The sequence below is a fragment of the Trachemys scripta genome, chromosome 1 (genome assembly GCF_013100865.1).
Source record: "Trachemys scripta elegans isolate TJP31775 chromosome 1, CAS_Tse_1.0, whole genome shotgun sequence".
Lineage (NCBI taxonomy): Eukaryota > Metazoa > Chordata > Testudines > Emydidae > Trachemys > Trachemys scripta.
The window spans coordinates 6,357,880-6,370,419 of NC_048298.1; the positions used below are offsets into that span (position 1 = coordinate 6,357,880).

A 12,540-nucleotide genomic window follows, 5' to 3' on the forward strand; every position below is an offset into this window, starting at 1 on the left:
CCAGTCCAAGTCTGACAAATGAGGCTGCTTCTACACTGGGCTTTGCTGCCAAACACCTGGCTATTGCTGGTTTAGTTCTACTGCAGTAGCCATATTGGGCACCAAGGTTCCCAGTACTGATGGTGTTTAAATCACTGAGTCCTCCCACCCTAATGAGAGAAGGTCTAAACACCATGATAAAAATGCTGGTGGCCACTGACACCTTGTCTGCACTAACCTGCCCACTAGAGCTGGTGGAAAAAAGCAGGAGGTTCCACAGAACCTTTTGACAAAAATGGAGGGGGAAAAAAACATATTTCAATTTTTGGCAGAAATTTGAATACAAGGCTACATCTCCCATGACACACCATGATCTCCCCTTTTGGAGACAGGAGGCAGTACATCATGGGAGTCCCTGGCCATGGTGCTTCCTGGGAGATGTAGTCACTCTGGAGAGCTCAGCCCATAGAGGAGAATGGGGACATGAGGCAAGTAAACTATAACTCCCATGAGGCAACGTGGCAGCATGTCCAATTTGAAATATTTCGGTTTCAGCTAAAATATTTAGGTTTTCTAACTGAAAAATATAGAATTTTTTGTGTGAAAGCAGATAAATATTGCTCAGAGGTCTAGCATGAGTATATCTAGGCAAGTTGGGAATCACACCCCTAGCTTCAAGTATGGACGTAACCTGTGATCATCTAGTCTGACCTTCTGCATAACCCAGGCCATAGAACTACAAGGACAGATTTAGTTTTTTGGTTCTATCTGTTAATAACTACATCTGGAGTGTTGAAGGAAAAGGGGAGAGACAGAGGTTGCCTATTGCACATGTACAAACTGGTTGCAAAGATTAAACATACCTTTCCTCCTTCTGCTCCCTTAAAGCCAGGTGTGCCTGGAATGCCGATCCCTGCTTCCCCCTGAAAAGCAAACACAGCCTAAGTGAAGGTAACACTCCAGAGGGAGAAGAGAGACAAGAGAAGAGAGAAGAACTGTAACTGAAATCAGTCCTATCTACAGCAGCGTCTCTGAACTCCCACTGGGCGCCAGCAATTTAGTGCAGGACCATTTTGTCTGGAGAAGTGTCTGGTGATGTAGCCTCAGCATTACAGGGTTGTATTTATAAGGTCGGCCTAAGTTGCCTGGAAAGGGATACAAGTTAAGAAAAGGACTGTAGAGGTTTCAGGTGAGATGTGAAAGAGGATGGGGATAAAGGAGGCAGGGACACCAAAGGAGGCCATCCTGTGGGAGAGGAGAAGGCCCTGGCATCTACACTGGCCAAACCATGCAGATGCACAGAGAGGAGAGGAGTCAGAGGAACAGGGAAGGCTGGCTAGACGGACAATGTCTATTCTGTTCCATGATATTGGCTGCAGCAAGTCCATGGAGCAGGGGGAGACATGGTAACGCTTCTCCATCCTCCTCGCACTTGGTACATCCTGCCATTACGGCAACACAGCTATTTCTGTCCCCTCTGGGCAGATGAAAAGTAAAGACATATTACATGAGTAATGACCTTTTCTCCCCTTGGCCCGGGAATTCCAGGAGCACCATCCAGCCCGAGGGGGCCAGGCAAACCGGCTTTCCCCTGCGAAAGAGGAAGAGAATTTGGTTCAATGCAGTGCCTGTCACACCCAAGGCATTTAGGGCTAGTGCCAAGCCACGTGATAAAAATGAGGTCCCACAGAGTGCTGGGAATTAGCTCATTCAGCATCTTAGCCAGTGAATGCCGGTGCCCTCCACAGAGGGGAGTGTGACGCTACCCAGAGGCACTTCACTCTTTGGCTTTCTCCGCTACCTCCAGCTTTTGGGCCTCTCTCTTGGCCAGCTCTAACTGCTGCTTCTCATGTTCCATGAGCACTGCTCTTATCCCCTTGTAGTTTTGACTGCAGCTTCCAGGCCACGGTCAGCACAGAGGTTTTCTAACTCTAGTTTGGGAAGTTTCTCATATGTCTCCAGCTTACTCATCCTGCTTTTCCCTTTGTTCTAGTTCCCTTACTGAAAATAAACGGAAAACAAGAAACCGTCACCTTTTTCTTCACCCGTTCCCAACCTTCTCACCTTGGACTCTTAGTATCTATGCTATCTGGTGAATAAATTCCCGGAGCGTGACCCATGGCTAACCAGCAAACAGGGTGTAGATCCTGCCGACTACGCTTCCATGACATTTCCCAGGCATCCCAGGATGCATTGCTCTCCACCCCACCCTAAGCGATGGCCCGCGTCTGACAGGCTCCGTCTGGCCCAAAGCAACTATTGGCGAAAGTTCAGCACCAGTCTGTACTCACGGTCTCTCCCGCATCTCCTTTGTCGCCCTTGGCGCCGCTTTTCCCTCGAGGCCCCTGTATAATGCATGAGAGACTCTGACCGCCTAGAACACCACTGCATGTTTCCAGGAGCCGCCCTCAGTATCCATCATATGTTCAGTGATTAATGCTCATGCATTAAAGAACCTTTTGGATACAATGGCCCCCCAGAAACCCCTGCAGCCTGCCACAGGACACAAGCTGCCGCAGAGACCAGCGGTACAGGGAAGAATCATACTCGACATATTGTGTTATTGTGGCCAGTGATGGTCGTAGGCCTATGCTACTTGGGCAGCTCCCTCCCTGCATCATACACACACACCTACTCCTGACCGGTAGCCATAGCAACACTACTAGCACCACCAGACAGATCAGGGATCAGAGGGGAGGGGCATAGGGAGAGGGGAGGGAACCAAAAGAAGGAAATGTCTCTTCTTGGATAAGTCCCCAGGCTGAGCATCACCGGGGCATGTATTCAATCCATTAAGCAGCTTAAAAATAAAATGCAGGGCCATCAGTCAGTTGCTGAGACAGACAGACAGACAGACATGTGGCATGCAGTCTGGTTGAAGCCATGTTGGTCCCAGGATGAGAGAGACAAGGTGGGTGAGGTAATGTCTTTTATTGGACCACCCTCTATTGGTGAGAGAGACAAGCTTTCGAGCTGCACAGAGCTTTCCTCAGGTCTGACAGATACACAGACACACACAGGAGATGAAACTAGGAATAAATCTCATCTACTTACTCTACGACCTGCGTCTCCAGGCTCGCCCTGAAACAGAGGACAGAGAATGATACAGCCTCAGAACAAGACAGGAGCGATCTTGTTTCCTTCTCAGGGCCCCCTCCCTTTCTGCTGGAACCTCCTCTCGAAGATCTACACAATCCGGGCTGCAGTCTGCCCCACTGGGATCGTTCTGCCCCACGCGTGTGAGGGGAGCCACCTCCCATGTTTGCACCCAGGCAAGATGCTGCAGGATTCACCGCTTGGCTTGTGCTCTCCTGCTGTTTCAAAGCAGGTGCCAGGACTATTTTTTTGTGTCCTTCTGCAAATTCAGTGCTGGAGCTGACAGTCCCAAAGGCCGAAGCCCTCTACCCCCAGGACAAGTATAGCTGCCATACGAGCTTCCGCTACACTGCGCAGCCCAGAGGCCTCCATCCCGGAGAGCCAACTTGGAGGCCACCTCTTGGGCTGAGAGGGGAGTTCAAGTCCCACTCCGCCATTGTCCTCTGCTCAAACTGTCTAGGAGGTGGCTGGGTAGGGAGGCAACTATTGACAACTGGGTTGCGCACACTGCAAGCCGGGCTTCAATATTTCACCTCAACCACGGAACCACCCCCAGACGGTAACAACTTTCACTCACTCCTATCCCAGGCTGCTTTCAAACTTGCCCCCTAGGTCCTCTAAAACTGCGGTTGGACCCCATTGTCTTGTGATGAGAGGTCAGGCTACAGAGAGGGGCCTGATCCTGCACTCACAGACGTCACCAGTAAAGCCCATTGGCGTCAATGGCACAGGGTTAATTTGCAGATGTCTAGGAGGCCTGACCCCTCGCTGTGTGATAGAATGTGGATTCCCCCTGCCTTGACAAGGGTAACTCCGCTAGTTACCCCGCATTGAGCACACGCCCCCAGGTGTCTATAGCGTAGCAAGGCAGACGAATGGCTAGTTCACAGTCACACACACCTTCACAGATATCCCAGGCGGTCCCTGTGGCCCTGGCGGTCCTGCTGCTCCAGGAACTCCAGGCTGCCCTTTCTGCCCCTGAAATGATTCAAGCCAAACATTTGAGAGACACACGCTCTACCCCAGTGACCTTTACTCCCACTCCTAGTGAAGCTGAGCAGCATAGGAGCCTAGGGTAAGTGCCCCGTGTCACTCAGTGGGGACCACTATGGCCAATCACTGAGCTGCATGGAGAGACACTGAAGGAAAGAAATTCATAACCCTGCTCTCAAGAGGACAGAGGATGGCTGCAGTGTAAAGAGAGGATGAGGGTACAGCAGGAAACACTGAACGGGCACAAGATTATTTAGAACATACGTTGAGATCCATGCACCCAGCACTGAAATGCTGCCACCTCTGGGGTGAAAGGCAGCAGCTGGTTAATAGCGCACAACACTGCCAGCAGCTCAGGCCAGGACAGGAAGGAGGATTTTGTATCTCATTGAAATGACAAGGGGGGACTTCAAGAAGCCAGAGAGCAGTTAGCCAAACTGTACTTCATCAGGATGTGGGGGTTAACAACCCTAATCTTACACAATGCCCCATGAGAGCCTTAACGCCCACACGTAGCCAGGTCGACATCCAGCAGCACAGTGCCCTCTAGTGCTAACTCAAAGGAAAGAGCGCTGCCTCCCAAGTCACCAGCCCCTGTACAGTAGATATCCAGGGAAAGGAAAGCACTGGCCTAGCCGGTTCGTATGTTGCATCCCTTTCTCCCTCAGTGCACCTATTTTGATCCTAAGCTACCTGGTGTAGGGTCTGTCTTGTGCTATATATGCATGTACAGTGACTAGCACAATCCTAATAGAGACCCCTTGGCCGCTATTAGGCTACAGATAATACTAAAGGCCTGGCAGCCCCGCTTGTGCCATCTATGGTGACCATACACCATTTGGAGACACCGCCAGCAGAAGGGAGGTGGGTTATACCAGATGTCATGTGTTTACTCACAGGAGAGCCTGGTTGTCCGTTTCGGCCAGGGATCACTTCCACCCCTCCCAGCACGTAGCCCGGTTCCCCCTGCACAACAGGAAGCAGCACACTCAGCAGCTGACTGGGATGTCAGGAAGCTTTTCCACTCAGATTTCCATCCGAGGAAACCCTGAGAACTTGTTCTGTACACAATACACACTGCAACCCATAGGGCCAGATTCCCAGCTGGGGTAGGTCCCCAGGGTTCCATTGACTTCAATGGAACTTCACCCATTCATGCCAGCTGAGGAGCTGGTCCCGACTGCCTCGCTCTTCAGTCAGTTAGTCTATTGCTCCAGAGGCTGTTAGACAGGCAGACAGGAGTATAAACAATCATCCCCAAAGGACAGGGCTGATAGAGACGTTACTGGATACAGACTGGCTAACCTAGGGAGGAGGGTTTTAAACTAGGTTTAATGGGAGCAGGAGATAAAAGCACACAGGTAAGTCAAAAGCATGGAGATCTGGGAGAAGGGTTATAATCTGGCTAGAGCATGGGCCATTATAGCAGGGATAAGGGAGAGACAAGAGAGAACATAGAGGGAAATCAAATCCGTAAGTGAGATGTCTGTATACGAATGCGAGAAGATGGGGAATAAGCAGGAAGAACCAGAAATGCTAGTTCATAAACACAACTATGACATAATTGGCATCACAGAGACCTGGTGGGAAAATACACATGACTGAGATATTGGTATAGAAGGGTACAGCTTGCTCAGGAAGGACAGGCAGGGAAAAAAGGGAGGAGGTGTTGCCTTATATATCAAAAATGTACACACTTGGACTGAGATTGAGATGAAAATAGGAGACAGACTTGTTGAAAGTCTCTGGGTAAGGATAAAAGAGGTAAAAAACAAGAGTGATGTCATGGTAGGGGGCTACTGCAAGCTACTAAGAATGAGGGAGACAAATTGTTCTCCTTAACCTCTGAGGATAGGACAAGAAGCAATGGGCTTAAATTGCAGCAAGGGAGGTTTAGGTTGGACATTAGGAAAGCTTCCTAACTGTCAGGGTTATTAAGCACTAGAATAAATTGCCTAGGGAGGTGGTGGAATCTCCATCATTGGAGATTTTTAAGAGCAGGTTAGACAAACACCTGTGAGGGATGGACTAGATCAGGGGTCGGTAAACTTTGGCACCCGGCATGTCAGAGTAAAGCCACTGGCGGGCTGGGCGGTTTGTTTATCTGGAGTGTCTGCAGGCACAGAGCCCCGCAGCTCCCACTGGCCACAGTTCGCTGTTCCCGGCCAATGGGAGCTGTGGGAAGCAGTGGCTAGCACATCCCTCAGCCCACGCCGCTTCTTGCAGCTCCCATTGGCCAGGAACAGCGAACTGCAGCCAGTGGGAGCTGAGGGGCACCGTGCCTGTGGATGCTCCAGATAAACAAACCGTCCTGGCCTGCCAGCGGCTTTACACTGACGGGCCAGGTGCCAAAGGTTGCCAACCCCTGGACTAGATAATACCTAGTCCTGCCATGAGTCGGGACTGGACAAAAAGACATTTCAAGGTTTCTTCTAGTCCTACGATTCTATGGTTGAGAGGTGATGCTCAAAAAAATGCAGATCGACCCATTAAGCAGAGTGCTAGATTCCTTGTGAAATTATTGAGCCGAGTGAGATTAATCAGGGATTTGTATTAATGCCTGTGCAGTCCTCTCCCATTGCCCCTGGTAGGACTTAACCTTCACTAAAGACTCAGCTTGGACACACAGAGTCTAAAGCCTCTGTGGAATTTATCTGAATCAGTTTTACAAACCTGCCAAGAGGTCTGCATTGCCCTCCAATGCCCGCATACAATGCGCACCGGGAGCTGTCCATGGGTACCAAGACAACTGACCTTCCCCAATGTTACACTGCGTCTGGTGCCGTTCATTTTATAGATTGTACCTCCTGGACAACCGTGCTTCCCTTACCATTGACAGCAGCTCACTGCTGACATTATGGCTGCACACCATGGTCACTGGGAATTTCACAGCCTCAGCAGAGATGGTACTCGGACCTCTTGTTCCTAGTGTACAGGCCCCTAACCCTTGAGATGGAGGAGAATCTCCATCAGCTGCCAGCCGTATAGGGCCAGTGACATGCACTTCAGAAGTTCTGATTCTATCCAGTAGAGGGCAGTGAGACATACACACCTTAATAGGAGGGCAGTGTATTACAATGGCTTTTTCTATTGAAACATGTAAAGTGAACTCACTCTGTCTCCTTTCGGCCCCGTTGGCCCTGGATATCCAGGAGGTCCCTGGAATTTAAAATAAATCATGCAGAGTTAAACAACAGAGAGAAACCGGCTCACAATCATTGCCAACCTGCAATCCCTTAGGTGAGGTGATCACTTATAAACCCAAGGCCGTCAGTTCCATTCTGTTGGATCCTAAACTATAAACCCATCTCCACTAGATGACAAATTTTTGTTGGCCCACTGAGTGATAACTTAAACAGGTTCCAATGGGTAGGGTTCTTTCCTATGTGGTACCAACATCAATAGGAGTCACGTACCCACTAATTTAGTGTATTACATGTCTCCCTCTAGTGGCTGATGCACATAAGATAAGAGCTTACTACTGCTACCAGCTACTGAAGTTACTCCTTTTGCTCAAGCAGTCGAAAGCCACGCTCTTAGCATTGTAGCTCACATGTTCAGTCCCCACTCATGACCTATGATGGGTGGTGGGTTATTGTATACACACTCTATAGGGACAACATGACCCCTCTGAATGGAGTCAGGTGGGTGTTCGTTTGCAATGGTGGTTTCTGTGACTGGGCCCCCTGTGATGCACTAGACTTACACAGCAGAGCTTGGGCTGGGGATCTGAACCCTTGAGCCAAAGGGAGAGCTCCAGTAGTTGGCTGTTATCCTCCCCGGAGTAAGCCACTAGCAGGAGACATTATCGCAAGCACTTAGCCAATGTGTTATCACAATCACTGAGCAACAGCGAGTGTGAGTGGACGCTACATGTCAGTGCAGGTGAGGCTAAGTCACAGGCATTGCTCTCTGCACTGAGTGGGGGAAAGTCTGTGCAATGCTCCCTAGGGACAGAAAGATGGACACAGCCTCAGGCGCGATCCCGCTCAACCTGATGAGGCACTTGGCCGTATGCGTCTCTCACTGGCCTCGTTTTGGCTGCAGGGCAGGAGTCATTTGGCCCCAGCAGTCCCCAATAAATGCAAAATCGGGTTCCTTGGGGCTCCCCGACCGCCTCAGCACGACTGACTTGGCCGTTGCCCGTGCAACCGTCCACGCCCGCACGGTGCAGGATCCAGTGAGGGTTATTTGGGTTTCTGAGTTTCTGAGACCTTGCTGGTTCGGAATACTTACGAGATCGCCTTGGATACCGGGGAGCCCCTGTAAATTGAGGGAGAGAAAAATAGATGTTCAAACACCGGAAAAGGGGTTTTCCTCCCTTTATTAATCCCAGCGTTGACAGTGCTCATTAATCCAGATATTTACCATCAGCCCAGGGGAGCCAGGGGGGCCCACTCGCCCAGGTCGACCTGGCAGTCCAGGAATTCCATCTTTCCCAGGGAGCCCCTAAATACAAGGAAAGTAACAAGGTCAGAGACAGGGGCATAGCTTGGGTGGTGTTGCAAGCCTCCAATAACTCTGGACAACACTTTTTTGGGCAGTGATGGGAGAGGATGTTCTAACAGCACTGGCTTCCCTTTCCCTAGAAAAACACATCAGTGTTTTATCAGCGGTTGGATGCCCTCTAGGGGAAAAACAGCCATAAACACATGGGATTTCCCAGCCCAGACAAGTTTTGTGAACTCGAAAATTGGCTTGACGGGGCTTGCAAAGGCCTGAATTCTGCTGGGATTATCCATCCCTAATTCCTTGTGGATTCCTCATGTTCTGGGACACAGGAGCCCTGAGCTAGCAACCAAACAGCCTGGTGGGACTCATTCAGCGTTTTCCTTCTGCATTGTTTTGTCTCTTGGGTTCAACAATGCCCAGGCCTTGACCTCAACAGCCCAGTCCTGCTCAGCCACGCAGGAAACTGTGGCCCATGGGATATAATGTCTTCTCCCCTATTCACGAGACATCGGTTTCTGGTCTCCCCTTTCTCTTCGCCGGGAGAATCATCTCTGAGAAACGAAAAATAAAGTGTGGTGCCCATGCATGTCTCTCTCTCCTTCTCTCACACACACCTTCAGTCCTGTTTGATTTTCAAAGCCAGCAGGGAACAGGGAATATTAAATGCACCATGCGCTAGGGCAGCCTTTTGTAACTATTCATTACCTAGCCATGTGCTAATTAATCCAGTGCATCACTCCTGCTGCGAAACTCACCCTCTCTCCCTTCTCTCCCTTCACGGCAAAGCTGTATGGATCGTAACTGCCTCCAGTCTGCAAACCGGTGAAGCTCTTGAAAAGGAAAAAAATGGGGAAAAAATTCAGGACGTTATTACCCTCCAAAGAAACACAGATCAACCCACCCAAGAGAGCCCTGGGAGGGCAGTTTAGCCCACTACTCAGCCATTTACAACAATGCCTCTTAAGAGGTGGAGAGAGAGAGTTATTGGATCCCTTTAGAAATCCAATCCTCTGCACAGGGCCAGCTTTAGCAGGTGTGGGGCCCCACGCCGAGACACGTAATGTCTTGCACCCCCCCTGGGGCCCCACTCCATCCCCTCCCTGCCCCATTGGATCCCTCCCCAAATCCCCACCCTGGCCCCACCTCTTCCCCAAGCACGCCACATTCCTCCTCCTCACTCCTCCCTCACAGGCTTGCGCTGATCAGCTGTATGGCAGCGCAAGCGCTGGAGGGAGGGGGGAGAAGCAGGACATGGCTTTTTCCCCCCCTCTCCGCCAGCAGCCCCGGACGTTGCGGGGCCCTCTTAGGCGCAGGGCCCCATTCCGGGAAATCGGCCAAATTGGCTAAAAGCCAGCCCTGCCTCTGCAGAAGGGTGAACTTCACTCCCCAGAGGCTACATTCAGACCCCAGGCCCATTAGCCTCCTTTTTGAGGTTACGCTTTGCTTATATTTCCCCCTGTCCCAGAGGGTCTGTTCAAGGCCTCAAGCCATTGGGACAATGTATTTCCTGGTTCACGTGGAGGATCTTCTCTGATCGTACTCACCAATTCTCCAGGTGGGCCTCTCTCGCCCTGCGCAACAAGGAAACAGAACTAGAGTCACGTGAGGAGACACTGCAGAACAGGGTGGGGAGAGCTTAAACTGGGGCAGGGAAGGGGTCTGCTCAGTTTCAGGGCCTGGGAACTACTCCATGGTTTACAGGCCTATGTCACAATCAGATCCTGTTCTCTTAATATGGACATATACCTATCTCATAGAACTAGAAGGGACCTTGAAAGGTCATCGAGTCGAGTCCAGTCCCCTACCTTCACAGCAGGACCAAGGACCATCCCTGACAGATTTCTGCCCCAGATCCCTAAATGGCCCCCTCAAGGATTGAACTCACAACCCTGGGTTTAGCAGGCCAATGCTCAAACCACTGAGCTATCCTTCCCCCCTCTCAGCTGCAACAAGATGACGAGCTCTCTAGGTAGGAGCCCTCTCTTTGGTATGTATTTGTACAGCACCTAGCGCAGTGAGACTGCAGCCTCTAGGTTACATCACTGGCACTGAGAACAGAATTTGGCAGAGATGAAATAAAGAAGAGCCCCCTTCCCCCTCCCAGCCCAGAAGTGTTCTCTGCCCTGTGTTCTCTAGTCTGCTTTTAATTGACCCAAGCAGTTGGGTTCTGACTGGATGGGTGGGACTGCTAAGGGCTTGATCCTGAAGATAGTGGCAAAACCTGGTGTGGGATCAGGGTGTCGGGTCGTGCTGGAATCCCCTTGTACAGATGGGATCTGAGGCCCAGAGAGACGACAGCCAGGTTTACCCTGCGGATGTGTCAGCTCTGATTGAGCTAGCATGTTAAAGCCAGCAATGAGACTAGGGGAGCACAGGCTACCCACCTGAGCCAATGGGTGTGTGAGCTGAGCTGCGACCCTTGCTATGCCTGCTCTAGATACAGAGAGAGGCTGAGTTCAACCTAGTGACCCAGAGGGTCACTCATGTCCATAATTTCCACCAGGCACTGACCACGTGAGTACAAGCCTGTTAAGATTTTGAGATAGCTCCGTGGTTTGAGCATTGGCCTGCTAGACCCAGGGTTGTTAGTTCAATCCTTGAGGGGGCCACTTAGAGATCTGGGCCAAAATCAGTACTTGGTCCTGCTGGTGAAGGCAGGGGGCTGGACTCAATGACCTTTCGGGGTCCCTTCCAGTTCTATGGGATAGGTATAGCTCCATATATTATTAACCCTTTCACTGCTGCTTTGGAGCCTGGCCTGCTCACACATTCTAGTGAGGGAGGAATCCAGGCTGATAGAGCAGTAAAAACTGTGATCCAGAACCACAGGGAGTGCTCATTTTAGACTGGAAATAAGGCGTAAATCTGTAACGGTGAGAGTAGCTAACCATTGGGTTGTGGTGGCTTCTCCATCACAGACCATTTTTAACTCAAGTCTGGATGCTTTTCCAACAGATATTCTCCTCCAGGAATTCTTTTGTTCTACAGGAGGTCAGACTAGATGATCACAGAACAAGGAGTAATGGTCTCAAGTTGCAGTGAGGGAGGTTTAGGTTGGATATTAGGAAAAACTTTTTCACTAGGAGGGTGGTGAAGCACTGGAATGGGTTCCCTAGGGAGGTGGTGGAATCTCCTTCCTTAGAGGTTTTTAAGGTCAGGCTTGACAAAGCCCTGGCTGGGATGATTTAGTTGGGATTAGATCCTGCTTTGAGCAGGGGGTTGGACTAGATGACCTCCTGAGGTCCCTTCCAACCCTGATATTCTATGATTCTATGATCACAATGTTCCCTTCTGGCCTGGGAATCTAGCCCACCGACGCTGTCCTTGTAGCACGCTAACTCAAATCCATCGGCGCGCACTGGGAAGCAATGCTCCCAGCTGCAGTGTAGACATAGCCTTCGTGACTTGCCCCAGGTCACAAAGGGAGTCTGTGGCATAGTTGGGAATTAAACCTGTGTCTCCAAGACTCTAGCCACTGAACTACCCTTCCTCTATATGGAACAACAGCTTCATAGCTTGAAACTATTTGACCGTATTGTTTTCCCCTGCTGTTAATACAAGAAGCACATTTCTAATCCCATAGGGTTCACCTCTATCAGCTAACATACAACTTGTCCTATTTACAGCAGGGTTTTAAAATGCATTGGCTATCCCATTTTTTAAAAACATCTTTTATCTTCATCTAGACAAGGCCAAAGAGTATGTGCTTGTAGCAATGGATTGCTCACAGTGTCCAGCAGAGAGTAGGAGTGTTTGGATCCAGGATTTACAGTCCCTAATTTGACCTCAGATGGAGGTGAGCTCCCAACCCAACCCTCGTAATCCAAACACACCTCTCCTGTTCTGAGTTACCCAGATTAATGCCCAGATATTTGGTATGTCAGCCTGTTGCAAGGTGACTCAAGGGGTTCAGGCCTCGAACACTGAGCGCTGCCCTTCGGTTACTATTTTGACTTGGAGAGATCTCTCATCCAGAGCCCAATGTAGGCAACAGTCTCCTCCTGGCTGTTTCATGGCTCT

General features: G+C 50.3%; 1 protein-coding gene across 1 annotated transcript in view; it reads right to left on the reverse strand.

The window, feature by feature from the left end:
* The window catches only part of LOC117873537 (collagen alpha-1(VII) chain-like), a 227,207-nt gene that overhangs the window by 145,522 nt on the left and 69,145 nt on the right, over positions 1–12,540 (reverse strand). The window contains exons 28-38 of the mRNA XM_034763016.1: positions 10,065–10,091; positions 9,276–9,350; positions 8,437–8,517; positions 8,305–8,331; positions 7,183–7,227; positions 4,966–5,034; positions 3,976–4,053; positions 3,034–3,060; positions 2,271–2,324; positions 1,499–1,570; positions 843–902 (exon numbers count right to left, since the gene is read on the reverse strand). Coding sequence (XP_034618907.1) covers positions 843–902; positions 1,499–1,570; positions 2,271–2,324; positions 3,034–3,060; positions 3,976–4,053; positions 4,966–5,034; positions 7,183–7,227; positions 8,305–8,331; positions 8,437–8,517; positions 9,276–9,350; positions 10,065–10,091 — 615 coding nt within the window. The remainder of the gene's footprint in view (positions 1–842; positions 903–1,498; positions 1,571–2,270; positions 2,325–3,033; positions 3,061–3,975; positions 4,054–4,965; positions 5,035–7,182; positions 7,228–8,304; positions 8,332–8,436; positions 8,518–9,275; positions 9,351–10,064; positions 10,092–12,540) is intronic.